Source organism: Pleurodeles waltl, chromosome 3_1 (genome assembly GCF_031143425.1).
Source record: "Pleurodeles waltl isolate 20211129_DDA chromosome 3_1, aPleWal1.hap1.20221129, whole genome shotgun sequence".
Lineage (NCBI taxonomy): Eukaryota > Metazoa > Chordata > Amphibia > Caudata > Salamandridae > Pleurodeles > Pleurodeles waltl.
The window spans coordinates 550,317,506-550,339,270 of record NC_090440.1 but is presented as its reverse complement, the minus strand read 5'-3'; the positions used below and the strand labels follow the sequence as shown (position 1 = coordinate 550,339,270).

The 21,765-nt window shown below is 45.6% G+C and overlaps 1 protein-coding gene across 4 annotated transcripts in view; it reads left to right on the top strand.

Moving 5' to 3' along the window:
- The window catches only part of ITGA11 (integrin subunit alpha 11), a 574,736-nt gene that overhangs the window by 541,451 nt on the left and 11,520 nt on the right, over positions 1–21,765 (top strand). For all 4 annotated transcript variants that reach the window (XM_069222912.1, XM_069222911.1, XM_069222913.1 and 1 more), the window contains one exon: positions 20,547–20,660. In XM_069222912.1, the coding sequence (XP_069079013.1) occupies positions 20,547–20,660 (114 nt within the window). The remainder of the gene's footprint in view (positions 1–20,546; positions 20,661–21,765) is intronic.

Sequence of the window (21,765 nt, the reverse complement as noted above, 5' to 3'; positions counted from 1 at the left end):
TTTGTGGACAGAGAGGATGTTGAGGAGGATACATCTGAGATGGTTGCCGTCTGCCTTGGTGGGTGGATGGTTGTCATGGAGGCTGGTGAAGGTGCAGTTCCAGCAGGAGACGGGTCCGCGAGTGGTCTGTGGGCAGGCTTGAAGTCAGGCTGGAGAGTGGCCAGTGTTGATGGCGTGGATGGTGGCAGCGTTGTAGTGAAGACGCGCGTGGAGGCGTGGGGGGGGACGAGAGCCAGGGGTTCCGGCGCTGGGTGGGATCCAGGAGCAGCCAGGCTAGCCTTTGGCGTGTCAGGGGCTGCCATTAAGTAGGGAGGTGGAGGGGAGGAAAGGATGGCTGGGGGCGGGAGTGGGGGCAAAAAACGGCACGAAAAAGGGGGAAGGGCCGCGGGGTCAGCAGTGGCGGGAGTGCAGCGCAAGAGAGAGAGGAGGGGGGTGGAGCCGCAGGGGCAGCAGCGGCAGGGAGAGAGAGAGGTGGGAGAGCAAAAGTAAGAGTGAGAGAGGGGAGTGAGGGGAGAGAAAAAAGAGGAAAAGTGTAATGTGAAGTAAAAAAGGAGCACAAAGGGACAGACACAGAAGAGAAAGCAGAACAGAGACCAAAGCAGAGAAAAAGGAGGAGAGAGGCAGCCCAGTAGGAAAGCAGAGCTCTCCCACTAGACACCAGGGATGAGGTGCAGGCAGAAGCCTGCGGGTGGAGGAGGACCTCAAACTCCCGACAGGGGTCAGGAGTTCAGAGGAGCAAGGGATGAGGGCTCTACTCACCAGGTGGAGCCACGGGAGGCAGAGCAGTGCACTGACCAAGTCAGTGGTATTGCTTTATCTCACCCTACAACACTCTGCACCCCTCCACACTACAACACTTTACTCCACTCCACACCGCTCCACTTTACACCACTCTGTCACTCTATTCTACTCCACTCTGTGACACGCTACTCCGCTCCTCACCCATCCACCCAACAACACTCCACTCTGAGCCACTCTGATACGCCACTCTACTCCATGCCATTCCACTATGACCTTCTATGCCACTTTACTCTAGGCCACATTAATCCTCTCTGTGCCACTCCACTTTATGAATCTACTCTACTCCACTCTGCAACACTCCACTCTACAACACTCCATTCTATGATGCTCCACTTCACTCCACTCTACTCCACTTTACTCCTCTCTACGCCAGTGTACTCCACACTACACTATGCCACTCCACTCTCTGTCCATTTACTCTGCTCTAGGCCTCCCTCCTCTATGATACGACACTCTGACATGCCACTCCATGACACGCCACCCAACAACACACCTCTCTTTTCGAAGACACTTCCGTCTAGGGCACTGTACGCCCCTCCACTCTATGATACTTTAATCCATTCCATGCACCTCCACTCTATACCACTCTGTGACCCTCCACTCGATGATGCTCAACACTTCACATCACACTACAACTCTCCACTCTACAACACCCCACTCCACAACACTCCATGTCCCTCCACTCTACATGACTTCACTCTACTCCACGCCACTCAAGGACACTCTACTGCATGCCACTCCACTCTGACACAAAACGCCACTTTATTCTAGGCGGCATTACTCATCTCTACAACATTCCACTCTGTGCCCCCTACAAGTCTACAGTCTATGCCACTCCATTCTGCTAGTCTCTGAACCACTTCAGTTTATGACACTCTGTGCCTCTTCACACTAGGCCACCTTAATCCACTCTATGACATTCCACTGTACACCACTCCTAGACAATTTACTCTACTCTACGTCCCTCCACTATAAATCACTCCACTCTGACACTCTACTCCACTCTATGATGCTCTAAGACACTCAACATCACTCTAGGCCACTTAGCTCTACTCCACTCTTCAAAGCTACTTCAGTCTATGCCACTCTATACCACTTTACTCCAGTCTATGACCCTCTCTTCTATGACACACCCCTCTACACCACTATATTCTCCTCTACTCTGACACTCCACTCCATTGCCCTCCACTCTCCTCCCCTCCTCTTTACTCCACTCCATGCACCTCCACTCTAAGCCCCTCCACGGCCCTCCACTATGGCTCTCCATGCCACTACACTCTATTCCACTCTACTGCACTGTACAGCACTCCATGACACTCTGTAACATTCCACCTCATCCCACTGCACTCTACACCACACCACTCCATGACACTCTACGCCCTTCCACTCTGCAGCACTTTACTGTACTCTCTGCCCCTCCCTCTTACGCAGCTCCACTCTACACCACTCCACTCTATGCCTCTCCACTCTGCTGCATTCTACAGCACTCCAGTCTACAACACTCTATGGCACTTCACTCTAGGCCACTTTACGCCAAGCTCTGGTACTCCATGAACCTTCACTCCACATGACACTCCACTTAGCGCCACTCTATAAAAAATCCACAATACCCCACTCTATCCCACTCTATGCCACTCCACTCTATGCTCCTCCACTCTACAACAGTTTACTTCACTCTAACCTATGCCCCTACACTTTACCATCTTCTATTTTACACCACTCTATGACACTTGACTCTACAACACTCCATTCCTCTCCACTGTGGATCACTCCACTCTAAGACACTGACTCTGTGCCCCTCTATAACACTCCGTGCCACTCCACTCTACTGCACCCCCCACTGCTTCATTTTAGGCCACTTTACTCCACCCGACGGCACATTACTCCTCTCTTTAGCACTTTACTCAACTCTACGCTACATCCCTGCACTCTACGCCTCACCAATCTGTACCACACAACTCCACTCCACTGTACTCCACTCTATTCTACTCTGACACTCTATACCACTTTACCCTACTTAACTCTATACCGCTGTAACTCCACTCTTTGAAACCTCATGACGCTGCTCCAATCTACGATGTTCCACTCTACAACACTTTACTCCACACTACGCTAGTCCAAGATCCTCTACTCTATGTCACTCCATGACACATTACTGCACTGTGAGCCGCTCCACTCTATGCCCCTCCATGCCACTTTACAACACTCCATGCCACTCTACAACACTTCACAACACTCCACTCTATCCCACTCCACTCTACATCACAACACTCCACTCTATTCCACTCCAGTTCACTCTACAACACTCTGTGTCCCTTCACCCTACCACACTTTCCTCCATTCTACTCTTCACATCACTACTCTACGCCCTTCCACTCTACACCACTCTGTTCTATAACACTGTATTCCACTCTACAACACTCTGACACTTCACTGTATTCTACAACACTGTACTCCTCTTTACTCTGTACCACAACACTCTACTCCACTCTGCATCACTCTGCTCCAACCTACTCAACTCTACGGCACTCTACAGCACTCTGCTCCACCCTACTCTATGCCATTCTACAACCCTTCACTCAATGGCACTCCACGATACTCAACACCACTCTACTCCACTCACCAACCCTCTACTCTGTGCCACTTCTCGCCACTCCACTCTACTTCACTCAATGCCACTCCACAACTATGACACCCTTCTCCACTCCATGCAACTCCCTCTGTGCCACTTTACTACCCTCTACTCCACAAAACACTACTCCACTCAATGCCACTCAACTGTATGACACTCTATGCCACCCTACTCTGCGACACTCTACAACCCTCCACTCTATGACACTCTACTCCACTCTGTGCCACCATGCTATGGCACTCTACTCAACTCTCTCTACACCACTCTGTGTCTCTACACCACTCCACTCTTCACTACTCCTCTCTTTTCCATGCCACTGCAATATAAATTAATGACACTCCACTCCACAACATTCCATGACCCTCCTCTCCACTCTACCCCTCTCCACAATCCTCCATGCCACTCCACCGCACTCTAGGACACACTACTCCACTCCACGCTATTCTCCTCTATGCCACTGTCATTCAGCAATGCTGAACAGCAGCCGTTCTGGTACATGTCTAAAAAACACTGGCATAGACAAGACCTATTGGATTTGTCACTGTTGATCTATAGAAGTTCTTGTTGCTTCCTCTAGGAACTGTGGGCCAGTTGCAATCATTGCATTCTTCCCTGGCCTATCACACCCTTGGTTACTTTAAAAAATGGTTCAGTCCCCGACATGGAAGGAAGACGGCTGTGGCCCCACTTAAACATTACCTGCTGCCTGTCCTCCATAACTGGGCCCTCTGACGGCCTTCAGCCCCGTGGACTAGCTGCATTTCATCACTAAGCTTTCTGAACCCACCCTCAATTCAATCCTTCCTCACAGATGGACTCTTCTAGGTTTATATGAGCAGCGTCTCTGCTCCAAAAACTGCAGGACTGTGTGGCACCCCTCATATGCCTCTTCCGGCAATGAAAGTGTTTGTGTCACTGGGTGTGGACAAGGCAGTGTGTGCACGACAGCAACGTGCATGTGCATATGTTATGAGGCGTGTACACGTTTTTGGGGTTTGAGTCATTGAGTATGTATACAGCAAGATCTACGTGTCACTAAGTGCATCCATTTGCATTTTGCCAGCGAGTCTGAGCATGACAAGGTTATATGTCAGAATATCGTCAGCAAATATATTGTCTGCTACAAATATTGTACTGTAAATATTGTTCCCAAAAATATCGTCCCGTCGGTTGTAGATTTTCTATAGCCAACTCCAGTGGGGCAATATTTGTATTAAATAGTTAGGATACAATATTTCTTCCTCACAGTATTTTGGTTGCAATAGTTTGGTAAGTGAGTAGTGAGTGTGTTGAAATGTGTTTACATGACAGCATATGCGTCACTCAGTGCGAACACAGCAGAGTGAAGGTAAAATGGCAGTGAGTGAATATCTTTGTCACTGACTTTATACGTAAAAGAGCATGAGTGAGTGGCAGTGCGCCCACGTGAGTGTACATAGCAGTCTGTCAGAGGAGGGGCCTCAAAGTGCATATAGCAATAAGTGTGTGTGTATAGACTGTAGATGGTAGTACTCTCATATGTGACAGTGAGGTTATACAGTGAATAAGTGTGCATATCTGAGACTCATTCTCCTGTCTGAAACTTATTAGTACGCATCTGTGCATTGATTGTATCTGACTGCTCCTGAGTATCTCTTTCGCAAGGGGGGTGTGCCTTCTGTGTATATTTCGAGTAAGGGGATGTATAAACACGAAATCAAGTCTTCCATAAACACGTGGATTTCTGATACTTTCTCAAACGACTAGCACATCTTTGTGGTTTAGTGTATGGGCTTGGTTCATTATACAAACACATTCTTGCTAAATTGCTACTTAAAACTTCTGGAATAGCAAAATCAGCATCTGTGCTGTTGTCCATGCATTAGCGGTTGGGTTGGCCAAGATGTTACATTTTTGTAAATGTTTTTTTATAGTGCTCAATTTTGTAAGTATCCCGTTTTTAGCAGATAAGCTATCTACGTTTTGCAATGGTACATACCTTTCCAATACATGCTTTTCTACAGTTCTGTGGAGGCACCCCAGCTTGCATTTGTGAAACTGTGTTGCAGTAAATGTATCCTCTGTATATATGTGTCCTGACACAAGGCTCAGTTTCAGCAGGATTCCCCCAGGGCCTAGAATAAGAAAAACCCGGTGTCCACAAAATAAGAAACCTTGGGGCACATTATGATAGCAGCAGTCCGTCATTTTCAAAGATCTATGTGATAGATATCTGTTCTACTCGGATGAGTGATAGCATAAGGGAGGTCATCCACCCCGTTAGGTGGGCTTTTCAATTTTGCGTTGTGAAATCAGGTAGCTCAGGATAATCTATTCCACCTAAGAGAATGCCCGGAAGAGATAGTTTGCTGTTCAAGAAATGTCGCACGGGGAGGAATGAGGCTGCATTTCCAGATAAGTCAAAATGTATTTCTGAATTGAAACTTAAAACTGTTTTCTGAAACGATAAGAGATGAGAACGTGAGATGAACCGCTGACGATTATCTGGAAGTTACTTTAAAAAGAAACAAACTATAGACATGTAACCATTCGGTAATTAAGTCACAATGGGGCAAATCGCCTTGTCTTCGGTACTGGGAAGGTGGCCAACCTAGGGAGAAGTGGCCGAATGCATCTGTTTTCTTAGGGATTGATGGGGAGCCAGAGGGAATGGGGAATCAGAGTGTTTTGCTGTATTTAGCAGGGTTCAGCAGCTGAGTTTCTTGTCACTTGTAAACCTACAGTAAACTATGTTGCTGTTTGGCAGATTTAGGAAGCGATCCAACCTCAGACTCAAATATTTAGACTAAACTCAGTATTGTCTGTGCCACTGTAAATTGGAAGCAAAACTATCGTGGAAATTAAATCGTAGTTACAGACCGGATTTCCGAAGTTTACTCTCCAGGGAGAGACGGCTGAGGAAAGGCTGGCTTGAGTGCTGGTTATCTCCTATTGCAAGGGCCTACTTACCTAGAGCTAATTAAACTTTTCTCCCAGAAGATACCAGACATCAATACCAAGTAAAAGGAGGAGATCAGCATGTTCACTGCACGAGAAAGTGATCATGCAGTGAACATGCGCTTTGGGACTGTTGTGCTTGCAGGAATCTAAAATCAACAGCATGCCTTATTTAGGCCGGCCTGGTCATTAGACTGGTCTCTTCCACCATTTCTCGTGCCACCTACAACAGCCAAACCTTAGTGCGGCCTAAAAAGCCAAGATTGAATTCCTGGCTGATTGTCTTTTTCCTGCTCTGATCAGACCAGGAATTAAAGCTGCACATACTTTAAAGAGTGCTGCTGACCAACCAGCGTGTGGAGAGTCCATATATGTTTGAGCTAGGCATCAGCGTTACCGAGGGGGAATCTTGCAGCAGTGAAGCACTGAGCAAGCTGTCTACAAAGACCTGTGGGAATCAGTCATGGGAATGTGTCTGCACCACAATACAATGACACCTGCGGCAAACTTTGAGGCCAAGCAGAATCACTGCACTTCAACATAGCTGAAGGTCAGACTGCTTTGTCCCTCACTCACCGTCTGTGCTCTGGGGAGTCTTTTTGCAAAATCCAGTTGACCCTAGGAGCCTCCAGGACCACCTCACCTCCATATGCTGGCCTGGGGGAAGTAACTGGGGGAGATTTCCCTCGATTCTCGAACTGTTTGAATATTGGCTCTAGTCCAAGCAGTTTCAAATAAATTGTTATTTGAAACCCAGGTCTGAGCCTCTGACTAAACACTGGGACCGTAGTCACCAATTTTGTTAATGCTCATTTTGTGCCCCTGGTGGGTGGTAACTTCCCGATGGGGGCCAGTCACCAGAGAATCCTGACCATGGCAGGCAAATACCCTACAAGTAACTGCCTAGAGACTGGCAACCTATGGCCAGAATCCACCAGAGCAGTGCCCTTGCCAGTTATCAGTGCTTCAGTTATCTGACTGTATATTTCAGCACAATAGACATCCTGGCATGAGTTTTTGGTGCAAAGAGGCATTTAAACAGAGCACTGCTCACGTTCTGTTTTTTTTGTGCAATTGCGGTAAATTTTTACAGTGAATTGCACAATTTTAAGTCAGTTTTTACCACAAATGACCGTTGGCTAATAAAAAACAAATAACTCCACTGCAGTCATTGTTACTGTTGCTTTAGCTATGGAGAGTAGCACTGTGCATTGCAGTCCAGAGACTGTCTTTACAACACATAGGCCCATATCTATACTTTTTTACGAAGCATTTGCGTCATTTTCTGAAGAAAAATCAGTGAAAACTTACAAAATACAATTTTATTTTGTAATTGTGGGCCGCTTTTGCGTCAAAAAGTGACGCAAATTCGGCGCAAAAAAAAGTATAAATATGGGCCATAGTGCTTAGGTGCTAAAATAAAGCTTACGGTCAGAACTCTAGATTTCACTGTGTATATGCTCTCTCTTAAAGTACTTTTCTTTTATAATTCGTTGATTGGGCATTGGTATGGTATTACATGTACAACACAAAAGAATGATGGACGGAGTGCTGACAATGCAGCCTGTATACTTCAGTGCTTAATTTGTAAATAAAAACGTGCCGGTGTCCAGAGCTCTCCGAAACACGTGACTGCTGTAATTATATGTGTGAACACGGAATACTGAGGCAGGGTAATTCTGAAGCCATCATGGGCCTCTTCAATCCATTTACAACGACTCCTCACCCCTTCAGCTCAGTCTTGCAGCTTTCTGTTTTCTCCCATTGTGACGCTTTCTCGTTTTTCTCTTCCTCCGTCTGCAGTAAAGGCTTGAGGCAAAAAAATAAGTGCCGGCCCTCAAAAATAAAAAATAAGTGTCGGTGCCTGCACTGGAAAGAACAAGCACAAATTAAGCACTGGTATACTTAGGACCCAACCTACATTACCTCAGTGCTTAGTTTGTACTCTTTCGGAATCCAGCATCAGCACTGTTTTTTAACACTGACACAATTTTGACATTCCACCACATGTTGGCGCTAACCATCTATTTTTAAAAAGAGACCATTAGCTTTGTGTTAAATAAGTCCATATATATTTAGAAAAATAATAACAGTGCTCCCTTGCCATTCTTATAGCTTTGGATGACCTAGAATATTCCAAATTGTTACATTTGTCAGAGAGTGTTAGGTAGCAGGTATTGTCAGTACTGGCATTTGCCAGTACTACCAGGGACAGTGGCTGGTGCAAACTACTGCTGCCTTCTGAGGTATATATGTTGAGCCTAGCACTTAATTTTTCACAAAATAAGCATTGCATAGACTCCTTGAGTAAGCCTCGGATTAAATAGCCTCCATATCATAAGAGAACTACGTGCTAATAGGGAGTTCTTGGTTATCCAGTTTGGAGGTCTAATCATACTGTGATCCTGGGACACCAGTAGACAACTTCAATTCTTACAAAAAGAACATAGTAGCCCAGGTTGTCTGAGGATCCAAGAACCCAGTTGTGACAACCTTCAAAAACTCTTTGACAATAGAGGGATCCTCAAGAATCCTTGGGATTGCTTCATATCTAACACCTCCTTAAGCATCCCACGGATTCTATACTAATTTCAAAGTACCACTAGGAAGGAGGTGTGGCTTAGTGTCTAGAGCTACCAACTTTGGAATCTGGCCACTCAAGTTGAAATCCCAGTCATGATGATTGGCTCAACATCATGTGACTCTGTAAGTAAATGTAATGTGTGGAATGTATTTGTGTAATTACCTCTTGATGAATGTGATCTTGCAAACCATCTCTCAACCCCACCACCCCGCTCCACTGTTTGCTAGATTCACACTATATAAATACAAATACATACATAACACTGGGCCTTTTGAACGTTTTAAAATAAAAAATGGTTATCAATAAAGTGGAGGTAATGGAAGCTCTACTGTAGGGAGAATGCCCAAGTTCATCATGTTACTGTTCTGAAATCTTGGTTACACAAAGAATGTACTTTGGTCACTTGTGTAGATACAGGACTGTAGAAATTGTGGAGAGCAAGCATGCAGACAAACTATATACCAAGAGGGCTACAAACATACAGAAAGATGCTCAAAGGATCATTGATAGGTTCCCAGGTAAGTGAATAAATATGACTATCATACTTCATGACATTTTCATCTTAATATAAAGCTTAAACCACATTGGATTATACAAAGCAGGAAACTAAACACACTGTAAATCATGAAATGGACAACATATTAGAATTAGGGTTAATAAAGGAATAGAGTGGTAAATGCAAGAGTATGATTGTTAAAAAACAGAGTGGGCCCATTTTGTAAAGACTGTTACCAAACCCCGCCCTCCAACGGTTTTGTTCATGAAATTACAGTCCAAAGGATTAATGCCCACACTTGAAGACCGGACTCCGGTGTCTAAAGAGATAAGCAACATTGTTTTGCTTGTATGTATGCATATGGATCCTGGTTTAATCATTGAAATGGTTTCGCCCGAGGATCTGCTATCTTACCTTAAAGGACTGGCTGCAATCTGATAGCTTGCTACCCTAATTTCATGCCAGGTTCACCCAGTTTAGCATAGCAGAGGCCTCTGCTGTTAGAGGGACACAACGTGGAGGTCAGTTGTAGCTCATAGTAAGAGACACATCCCCTTCCTTTTTGGAGACACATAGTTGAGATGCAAGCATAGTGAGCTGGAAAATGCTTATTTGCATAACAGAGTCACTGTGTAGCTGTTGTACACAAGATTCACAAAAGACTGCTGTAATTGTCGGAGCTCAAAGGTTCTTACTAGTTCTTTTCAGGATCCCGGTGCGTGATCGCATCACTCCCATAAGAAACCGGCCGTAAGAAATGCATGGAGCAAAGCAAATGGCAACTACAATGAGTAACGGGGATAAGTGTTAATCACAATGCACCTTTATTCCCCAGGGTAGATGCTTCTTGTTCTGGATGTGTGCCAGCTCATAGTGAGGCTTACCTATTAACTGACACCATCAATTGCACTTTATTTTTTCTATCTATTCTCTCCAGCAAAACTAGCAATTCAAAAGACTGCTGCCGGTATCCTTAGTCTGGCTATCTGTTCTTTTTAGCCAAAAGAAGGGAGACAGCATTTGGGAATGAGATCCATTAGAGTGACTGTTGGATGGATCACAAATTCCCAGTGAGGATATTCATCTACACTGGCAACTCCAGCCAACTCTAAACCAGAAGTAGGTGGCCACTCTCTATTTGAAACACTGCTACATCAAACCGGGGTCTTTAATGGCATCCTTTGGTATGGAAGGTCTCACCTCATGATGAAAGTCTCCGATCTTCGGATCAAGTGGAAGGACAACAGAGGTGTGGTTGTTAATATGAAGAGAGCAGTCAACTTGGTCCAGCTGATAAGAGAAATTATAATATTTTTTTGCTGAAAAGAGGATGTGGAAGGTGATAACTGTTGTACCGTCTTAAAAATTCCTTCCTGTACTCCTTAATTTTGTACATACATTTCAAGGTGGATAAAGCACGTCATGTTCCTTTTAACGACAAACGAGGCAGAAATTACCATGCCAGTGTTTCTTCAAAGCTTGCTTCACCCGTTCCTTCAGTTTTTAGTGAAATCTTCAGTTATCATGACTTTTTGAAAGACAGTCAAAACTAGGAAGAAAGTACAACCTATGAAACATTGTCTCTAATCTTTAAGGTACCACTTTGATTTTAGCATAATATATATTAGGCGCTTCTGCTGTCATCAATGCACAAGACTAGGTTTTTTGGATTCCATGGATCTTTTAATCCAGTACCTGAGTTGGGTCCAGTTTTTGTATCCTGTGAACATGATGAGTTTGATATTCCAGTAAATGCATTCTCTTCATCCTTTGATAAAACCTGCAGGGAGGGAGGGTTTTGATTGGGACACTTTGATGACCTCCCCCTGCTTCACTGGTTATTTCTTTTGAGTGTGGAGATTGTTCACCTTGCCTCTGCCTGCTTGTTTTCTTTACCTCCGATTCTTAGCCCCTTTTCTTCTGTTCCACATTTTTGTCGCTGAGGGCTGGCTGAGTTTTGCCAGTGTGGGATGTTAAGACTCATTATTATTGGTATTGGATTGAATCAGAAGGTATCTGATAGCTTGTGATTTCTTATCTTAGGATGCTCCCCTGGTGTCAGACTGGATCAAGAAAATCTTGAGCAGTACCTCTGGGCGCTGACTCCAGCCCAGTTCCAGCCTTAATGGCAACTTGCCATTCACTTCTATGGAGTGGTCCTGATGCAGGATGCTGAGGATGCTGTGCAGTCGACAGGGGACTTCTGGGACTCGATCGGCTCGGAGTCACCTGCATTGTTAGTGACGTGTGCGGTGTCTATTTAGGTGCCACCCCAGTGCACTGACATTAGTTCTTTTATTTCCTTGCCATCAGAGTAGATCCAGGGAGAGCTACCTCAGTCCATTTTCAAGACTATTTTTTTTTTTTACCTTTTGTTTATCCCCACCTGGTTTGCCTCTGGTGGCTGGAGCCAGGCGACAACTCCAAGGCCTGCCCCAACTGCTGAGCAAGGACTCTAACGTGGTCCAGGAATGCTCCTTGAAGGTCTTGGTCACCTGAGACCACTCGACTCCGTGATGCTCCAGGAACCAATCACGAGGAAGATCCCATACCCACTCGCTGATCCATTCCCGATGGTCATTGTCATACTCAAAGTCGTCACTGGGTAAGTCCCACAAAACATTCAAGAAGTCGAAGAGCCCCTCAACTCCACTGTGTGGTCCAAGTCTTCGAACGAGTTGTGGGAACAAATCTATGCCCCACTCCAGCACATCAGCCGCAGAGGCTGAGTCTGGTTCCACTCCAGGCCTCTCAAAATTTCCCAGAGCTGGCTGAGGGAGTTTTGCACATCCTATTTGAACTGGCCAACCCCTCTGAAGTGTCTTTGGGCCCCACAGGTGTAGCAGATGCCCCCCCAAGTTTTCTGCTGGTGAGTTCGCCATCAATGCCTGTTCAGTCCTTTGGATCCATACATGGTTTCAGATCAGCTAGGGTCGTAAGACCACAACCTTCCCTGGAGTCCATTCCATTAGTGATGTTCCCAGGGCCATCTATGCTGACTTCATAGTCATACCCGACTTCAATATGGTGCTTGTTCAGAGCAGCCAAATGTTGACTCCGGCACCGGTTGGAACACAACCCTCCAAGTTGGTGACAGTGCCTTCTTATACTGATTGGCCCTGTAGGGAATAGGACTGGGATGGATGTGAGGATCCTTATGGTTACACTGACCCCAAGGAAGAGCCCAAGTATAACTAGCCAGTGATCTAGACACCTCTCCAGACACTGACATTTGCTATTATGGTGAGGAGGGCAGCTTGAAGTCCTGGATCTTATGTTGCCCTTGGTGGCAGTCAAGACGAACATTTTGACAGAGGTGTTTCAACTGGGAGTGGCCCTTACAGAACCTCTTCTCCTTTTCAGTGAAGCCCTCACTGATGTCCTGCAAAGAGGCTCTGTGCACAGGATGATTGCCCAACACCATTGCACCACTTCTAGAAATCCAGCTTTCCTCACCCAGCACCCCATCCTGTAGAGTGTGTGTGAGAAAATGTGTTTTTTTATATTGTGTGCAATGGCAAATTCAAAGAATTTCACACTTTTTGGGGAAAACCTTTTTCAAAGTGGAATGCTGTCACTCCCAGTTACTGACCATTTATGGCAAGGAGCAGGTCAATGGGACTAACAAAGTGCCAAAGAACAGTTATATCCAAGAAGAAGCAGTCTCCAGCTCAGTTCTAGCCTTAGTGGCAACTTGCTATTGATGTCTATGGATTGGTCCTGATGCAGGATACTGATGATGCTGTGCGATCAACAGGGGACTTCCTGGGGTTACTCTTTGGTCCTAGTGGGGTGAATTTGGGCACAGGGGTGATATCTCTTGAAGTCCTCTTTGGTCCAGGAAAAGTCCAGTCACCACTGGACTACTCTGGTCACAGCTAAACCAGCAGTGCCCTTGTCCTGGCAATAGCTTTACTTCTGGGTGACCAAACTGAACCCTGGTGGCTCTCCCAGGTCCAGCAGTCTCGGGTGCAACGTTTGCAAATCAGAATTGGTCTCCCATGCTGCACTGCAGTGATGAGTGGTGATCTGGACTATGAACACACCCATGCAGGCTTCTTCAGCTTTTGTGGTTCTGATGCTGGAAAAGGAAGTCCACCAATTGACTCTTGAAGTCTGTGCACCTAGCTGTGCTCAGGGAGCGATTTATCCATGAGCAGGACACAAACAGTCCTCTCTTCGCTAGCACGAGGAGCAACAGGTGCAGACCAACGTCAGTGCAGCCTCTCTCTGCCAGACCCCAGGTCAGCCAATGTTATAGCCAGATCCAAGACCAGCAGGGCAGTCCTTCTTTAGTCCTCTTCTCCAATCCAGGTGAGATCTAAGTTCAAGGGGCCAAATGTGCCTCTTTTATGCCCAGAAAATGTGCTTAAGGGAGTTTGTGGTCACTAGCCAATGGGCTACTTGGATTCCTCCTGTGCCATGTTTGTGTGGAGCTTGGTAGCCCACCCTAGAGGTGTGGCTACCTCGGGGCTACATGCCAGTTGATAAACCGATCTGACCAGTGTTTTACCCTTGCTTTCCCTGACACCTTTCTGTCTACCTAGCCAAAGGAGCAGCCCCTCTCATGTGTACTAGCTATTTGCCCTTTAAAGGCAGCTTCTCATTTCAAACTCGCCTCACACCCTATGTGGCTTTCCTGCCAGGAGGATATAACATCTTTACCCCACCAGATCCCATTCTAGGCTGCCCTGTGAGTTGTTTACACTACTCCCCAGGCGGCCAGAAGGCTGTCCTGAGGACAGACCTTTGCGTGCAACCGTAAATAGGCACTGGAAACCTTGGGCACTAAAGTGTCAATTTACTAAGTTGCACTTTGTTTACCAATGACATTAAATATGATTTAACCATTTAATTGAGTTAACAGGGCTACTAGTCTAGCCTTCAAATATAATGCATCCTACCTTGAGAGCTCAGTAGACCTATCTTGGGGTGACTTACAAATATTAAAAAAAGAAGGCTTGGGCTTCGCCTTTACTTGAAATGGCAAAGTTGAGTTAGCAGTTTAAAGCTGCTCTGCCAGCCAGGAGTGGTAGTCTAGGAGTAATGCTTTTGCTTTGTCTCACTCATGGTAGCACAACTAGTGCTGCAGCCCACAAGAGACACTTTAACGTACAGGCCCTAGATACCCCAAGTACCATATTCTAGGGACTTACAAGTAAGTTAAGTTATGCTTATTAGGGATAAGCCAATTAAACATGTACCTTTTTAGGGATTAGAACACATGCATGCAGTAATGATTACCAGGACTCGGGGCATTTCAGAGCCATTGCACTAGTGACTAGTAGTCAAAATGGGGGAAAAGTGGGGATGAGCCTGCAAAAGGCATGTCTCCTCACAGTCTGGTTGTCCAAGTCAACCTTGGTGCGTTCCATACCACACCACTAGAGAGAAAATCCAAGAGGCTGCACACCTTTGGTAAGAGAAGTTTCTCTTCCACCAGCCTTGCACTGCATGCCTCTTGGGCTGATATTCCAACACAGTTTGAGATTTGGTTGCGCAAGTGCTGCCTATGGTCTCGGAGGAGGCTCAAGCGATCCTGTCCCAGGCTGTTGCTGATGACAGGAATGTAGCAAGTTCACTCTACCCTGTGGGCTGGATACGACCGTCTCGCTAAACAGAGTGACTGCTTTGTCAGTGACACTTCATCACCACACCTGGTTGAAGTCTACTGTTTTTTTCTGGGGATCTCCAGACATGTCTTATGAACATGTTCTTGAATGGCACTAAGGACAGAAGGTACTCGGACTCTTCACGGCACCGCTCCAGCCCCACTCTGACTTTTGCCCCTTCCATGGTTATGGTAGGGTCTACCAACTGCATCCATTCCCACCCAGCCATGGCCCTGGCTCCCAGTCCTTTCAGACACACAGTGCCCATAAACCAGCCACCATGCCCCCGGTAGCCGCAGCCCACCAAACCCCTCTAATATGCCCTCTGTCATGGGCAACCAGTCAACAGCAGGATCAAGCATCACCTGCCCCGGTGGCAGTCTATTCTGCCGCCCATGCCACCATCCTCAGACCGACTGACGGAGAAGCACTTCTCCCTGCTGCCTCAGGAAATGCAGGCTCTTTTGGCCAAAGGAGCCATCAAGAGGGTGCTAACATCAGAAGTGGGTCATGGTTGTTATTCCTGCTACTTTCTGGTGCCGAGAAAGGATGGAGACCATCACCCTGCACCCGCTCAACTACTTCCTGAAAAAGAGGATAAGTTTGAAATGTTCACATTGGCTCAGGCCCTGTCTGCCCTGGGGAATGGATAGTAGTGTTGGACTTGCAGGGTGTCTGTTTCCACATACCCATCCTTCCCACCCACAGACATTACCTGTGGTTCACAAGCACTTTGTGTGCTGTGCTCTCCTTTAGCTTTACTAGCATTCCTCGGGTGTTCACTAAGGTGACGGCTGTGTTTCCAGCCCATCCGCAGAGGTTAGGGGTTCCAGTCTTCCCCTACCTCGAAGACTGACTGCTAAAGGTGGACTCGCCCCAAGCATTCATCACCCGCCTCCAGACTTCGGCGCACCTCCAGCATATGCTGTGGTTCACTATTAACATGCCAAGGGCACCTGTTGACTCCCTCTTCGACTCTTCCTTTCAACTGAACGTTCTGGACATAGTGCAGTTTCAGGCTTTTCCCCTGGAACAGCGAGTCCAGGATATGTGGGTTTTAATTCTGATGTTTTAGCCTCTATCCCGTTTTTCGGGCACTGGTGGGTTGACCAGGAGTCTACTTTTTGCATGACCGCTATCACTTCAGTTTTGTTTGCATATTGTGAGGAAATGGGTGTATTATCTGGCATGATTATGTGACCTCACTGTGTAATACACTGCCAACCACTTTAGGACCAGTCAGGTTTCATTTGTTAAACCTTAGCTGTGGTTCTGAGCAGTCATGCCTACCCAAAAGGAACAATGATAAAAGTATTTCAACAGCACCAAAACAATTGAAAAAGAAAGAAACCCAAGAAATCCATCACCAATTTATAAAAATAGAGTATATTTTTATGAATTTATGGACACCAAGATGAAAACCATCCACTGGAGGGTTCCAGAGAGACAGATTTACAAGGAACATAAATCATGACTAGTCACCGCAAACAACCATTGAAAAATTCAACAAATTTGACACTCAAAACCTTTTCAAGATAAACGTTGTCAGAGTGGAATGCGGTTACTTTAAGTTACTTTGGGCAAACAACTCCAGCAAGGAATCAGTCAAGGGGACTCAAAAGGTCCAACAGAAGCTACCTCTTTCGAACAAGCAGTCTTCAGTCCAGTTCCATTATCAGTGACTGCTTGCTACTGACTTCTATTGAGAAGTCCTGAATCAAGGGATACAGGATGCTGAAGATGATGGGAGAGTAGCTCCAGTTGATGGGAGTCTTTCTGGGGCTACTCTTCGCTAACAGTGAGGTGATTCCGGCCAGACACAGGGATCGACATCCCATTAAGTCTTCTCTGGGTCTCCCGAAGTCCAATCACCAATGGGATATCAGTCTCCCGGCAAAGCAGTTTCTTTCTTTTGACAATAACTCTCATTCTGGGTGACCAAGTTGCATTCTGAAGACTCTCCTGGATCCAGCAGACTCGGGCACAACTTTTGCGCATTGACTTCCTGGTCTCTTGGGCTTCAAGGTGGCAAGGGGTGGCAATCTGGCATTCTAGGCTCCCAACTCACCCCAGGAGGCTTTGTCAGCTTTTGTAGCCCTGTGCTGTGAACGGGAAGTCTGCCAACTGACTCTTGGAGTCTCTGCTTCAAGCTGGGCTCAGGAGATGACTTTTCCACGAGGAGAACAAAGCAGGCATAGTCCATTCCTTCATTGGCCCAAGGAGCAGCATGTGCAGTCCATCCAGCAGACCAGGCTTTCTTTCCTGGTTCCAGGGTCAGCAGGGGAGTCCTTCTCCGGTCCTCTTCTTCCAGTCAAGCAAGATCCGAGTTCTGGTGCCAGGGATGCCCCCCTTTTATGCCCAGAAAGTGCCCTCATGGGAGCTACTGGGTTCCCTCCCGCCCGATAACAACTTCCTGTGACTTGTGGCATCTAGCTATCCTAGAAGGCTCTATTTTGCCCACTCTCATGGTAGCAGAACCCCTCTCTCAGTCTTGAGAGCTTGGTAGCCCAACCTAGGGGTGTGTCTACCTTAACAAAAGAGCAGCCCATCTTGAGTGTCGCTAACAGCTGCCCTTCAAAGGCAGCTTCTCAAGATGGGCTAACCTCTCTGTTGGTCTTGAGAGCTTGGTAGCTCAGCCTAGAGGTGTGGCTCCCTGTTTTGTATGCGCTCATGGGAAAGCAAGTTTGTCCAGTGTTTTCCCCTCTCTGTCCCTAACATCAACCTGTCTACTCAAACAAAAAAGCAGCCCCTTTCAAGTGTGGTTACCATTTGCCTCTCAAATGTGGCTTCACTTTACAAGCTTGGCTTTGGGGCTAACACCCCTTGTGCTTTCTTCCAGGAGAAGATAACACCTTCTCCATTGGTAGGCTACTAATATTACCTTACCTCGTTGTCATTCACAAATCTCCCCAGAAGGGCATAAGGCTGTCTTGGGCCCAGCCTCAGCAAATGGCCACTGGAAAATTGGGCAACAGAATGGCAACTTTCTAAAAGTTACATGTAGCAATAAGTACATTAATTTCGACCTGGGCAATGCGTTGGCCTTAATGTAACAAGGTGTTTGATACCTTGAAGTACCATCTGTGGTAGTCCCACTCAGAAGTTAGCACAGCTGAGTTCTAGGAGTGTAACTCTCTACATGCCAGTAGGGCTACCAATCTCTCTTCCAGCAAAAAACAACAATTGTGAGTTTGTACTGCTAGAACAAGTTAAACACAATATGCTCCCCCCAGCTTTAGTACTCAATAGGCCTGAAGGGGTGACTTACACACATTAGAAAGGGAATTTGGGCTTTGCCATTGCTTAAAATGGTAAAGTCGAACTAGCGGTTTAAAACTGTCCTTCAGGTCTACAGTGGCAGACTGGGAGCCATGTTTTACATTATCCCACTCAGGGTGGCACAACAAGTGCTACAGACCCTGATGGGGACAATCTAATTTACAAGCATTTGCTACCCCTGGTGCTGTATACTAGAGAATTACACCTACGTTAGGCTATTCCAACTGGGTATAAGCCAATCAACCATGTACCTTTTTTAAGGGTCAGTACATGCACTGAGTCCTTATTAGCAGGGTTTAGGGCAATTTTGAGCCACCACACCAGTGGCTTGCAGTCAAAATGAGAGCAGAAATTGGGGATGCAATCTGCATAATAGCCTGTTTTCTCACACCAATATTAAGCCGCCCTCATTTTCCTTCATCCAGCCTGCAACAGCCTTCATACAATTCTGGATGTTTTCTTTTTACTCTTCTCTCCTACACAATGTTGATCGTCCTGGGCAGCTGTTAAGACTGCATCAGTGCTGTAAGGCAGTTTGATGCCAGATTTTGCACTGTTGAAGAAATCATTATTCCAAATTTGAACATTGACTAAATTCCCCATATTCTTTGTTGCAGAAGACAGTAAACGAAAGGGCTTTGAAAGAGTGACCGCCCTTAATCCAGTAATTAACTCCCCTGTACATAAGTAATCTCACTGCTTAAGGAACATAGGGCCAGATGTATCAAAAAAGCCTTTTGCGATTCGGAAATAGCGATTTTTAAGAAATCGCTATTTCTGAGTCGCAAAATACTATGTATCATATTTGTGATTCGGTAATATTGATTTCTTAAAAATCGCAAATGCTGTTACTGAATCGCAAATACGATACAGCCCCCATTCGCCCCTATGGGCCTGTAGGCTCATATTTGTGAATTTTTTGCATTTCCCAAATAGCGAATTCCTAACTGGAATTCGCAATTTGGGAAATGCAAACTCCAGGGTGCCGGGGGCCTAAGCCCCCCTCTGCTGCACCCCAAAACAATTTTGGAAGACATGTAAGGTGCACACATGCCAAAAGGGCATGTGTGCGTCACATGCCAATTTAAAAAATGCATTTTTAATGCATTTTTTTAATTTGCACATGGTTACCACCAAGTTCAACTTGGTGGTAATAGCGATTCCTTAATGCCCAATTCACATTAAGGAATTGCTTCGTACATGTGCTTAAGAAATCGCAAATAAGGATTCCTTATTTGCGATTTCTTATTTAGAGAATCGCAATTTGCGATTCTCTAAATGGGGTTGCAATTTTAAGGAATCGCTATCTTAGCGATTCCTTAAAATTGCACTGCGAATGCCTTTCTTACATTCAGAAAGGTGATTTTGCATTCGCAAACGGCCGAATTTTGCAATTCTCACCGTTTGCAAATGCTAAATTCTTCTCCAGGAGGTCTGTAGATAACCCTACACATGAATACATGAGTGTCTGATGCCACTGTTAACCACCGTAATCTCACCGCCCAGGAGATGTTTACCACTGATGGATGACAATGCCAGGTTACTTTTATAGATAATGACAATGCCAACTCCTATTTAATGTCCTCGGTTGATGTGCACTATTTTTAAATTACATGGGACTGCAGTTTCCAGGTCAGGGCCTGAACATATGTTATACCTGGCTGAAAACTGAAAATGCACCTTTTATCAGCAATTCTTGCTGAGTAATACGTTCAAAGTTCAATGAAGCTGTTTGAATTTTAAAAAACCTCTGAATATTAGGTTCTTATAATAGTGGGTTCTTCCGTTAGACTTCACTATCCATCTACAATAGGTCAGAGGCTTGTTGCTAAAGTATGTCTTCCTCTAACACCCCCAAATAAAATTTAAAAAAATGTAGATTTGGATTGCATCATTCCATAAAGCTTAACTTTGAAGGCCCAACCATATAAGTAAAATTTGTTTTGGTGTCCCTAAACAAGTCATGCTTTATCACTGTTTCATGTGTATGTTCCAGAGGACTAACAGATTCCAAGTATCAGACAAACTTGGTATACACCGCTCCCTGTCTTTGCCTTTCACAACCAAGCATCTATAGAAAAATGTCCAAGTTTCCGGTCAAAAAAACATTTTGTAGATGGGACACCAAAATGCATGTTCAAAAGTGTTCATTTTAGTATTTTGATTTCTGGCCAACTGATTGCTTTGTGCTGGTTTATGTTTCAGGTAATATTTGAACTTTCCAAGCATGAGGACTTTGAAATCCCCATCTGGATCATCATTGGCAGCACGTTAGGAGGGCTCCTGCTTCTGGCACTCCTAGTTCTGGCATTATGGAAGGTAAGGGAGAATTATGATTGCCTTCTTTGTGGGGTGACTTCGATTCCCAGTGGCCTGGGCAATCATCTGATAGAAAAATAAATGTGGGTAGAACCCTCAAGTTTGAACTCTGGAAATGATGCTGATCATAAACAGCTGACATGCTAGAAATAGTCTTCACCTTACACACATTCACACAAACACTCTCTTCCACAGCTCAGCTATGTCAGATCCAAGTATCTTCTTTAGCCCAACACATCGTACCCAATTCTGCAATCTGTTTCATGTACATTCCACAGTCCAACACAACTACCCCAGTCTTTTAAACCTGCTCTAGACTCTAAAAAAAATTCCCCACCAATACTTCTCCAGCTGTGCTAGGTGGCACTATGCAGCCCAGCCGTGACTCCACCTGGCCAGTGTGTGACAATATTCAAGTGTATGAGACCCCAACTAGTGTGTTACAGTAAAATGTTGATACTTTTCTGTGCCTCATCAAGGCCAGCAAAGAGGAACTGAGTGAGGAACCATGACAGCAACATATGTAATAAATTATATGTTTGCAAACCTTACAATCTTTTTAATCACTCCACTAACTCGTCATGGAGAGACGTCGATGAGGCATCATTGGGGAGATACAATACCCACCAGCTATATCATTACTAAAGGTAAGTAACTTTTTCTTCTGGTGGATACTTCATCCTACAGATTTCTCGCCTTATAAATGTATTCCAAAGCATTACCCACTGACAAATGTGAGATAGACTAGTGCTGATCATCCATGGAAGTCATGCAGCACAGCCCAACAAAGTATCACTTACTGTGTACCTGAACTGCGAGGCAATAAAATGTAGGAAAAGTATGTAAGGATAACCATGTGGCTGCGCAGCAGATGTCTGCCGTTGGAACACCTCTGGACAGGGCCAGGGAAGCAGCAAAGGCCCTCATGGAATGGGCTTGATCTTTTTTGGCCAAGGCATTACTCTTCTTAATGCAAGGGGTAACCTAATGTGAGATTGTGTGTTTGGTTGCATGTCACAGCCACTGCCTAGGTATAGGCTAGTCAAGTTTCAGTAGCCAAAAATATCCGGAGGAAGTTGTTGACCCACGTTACCATATGGATAAC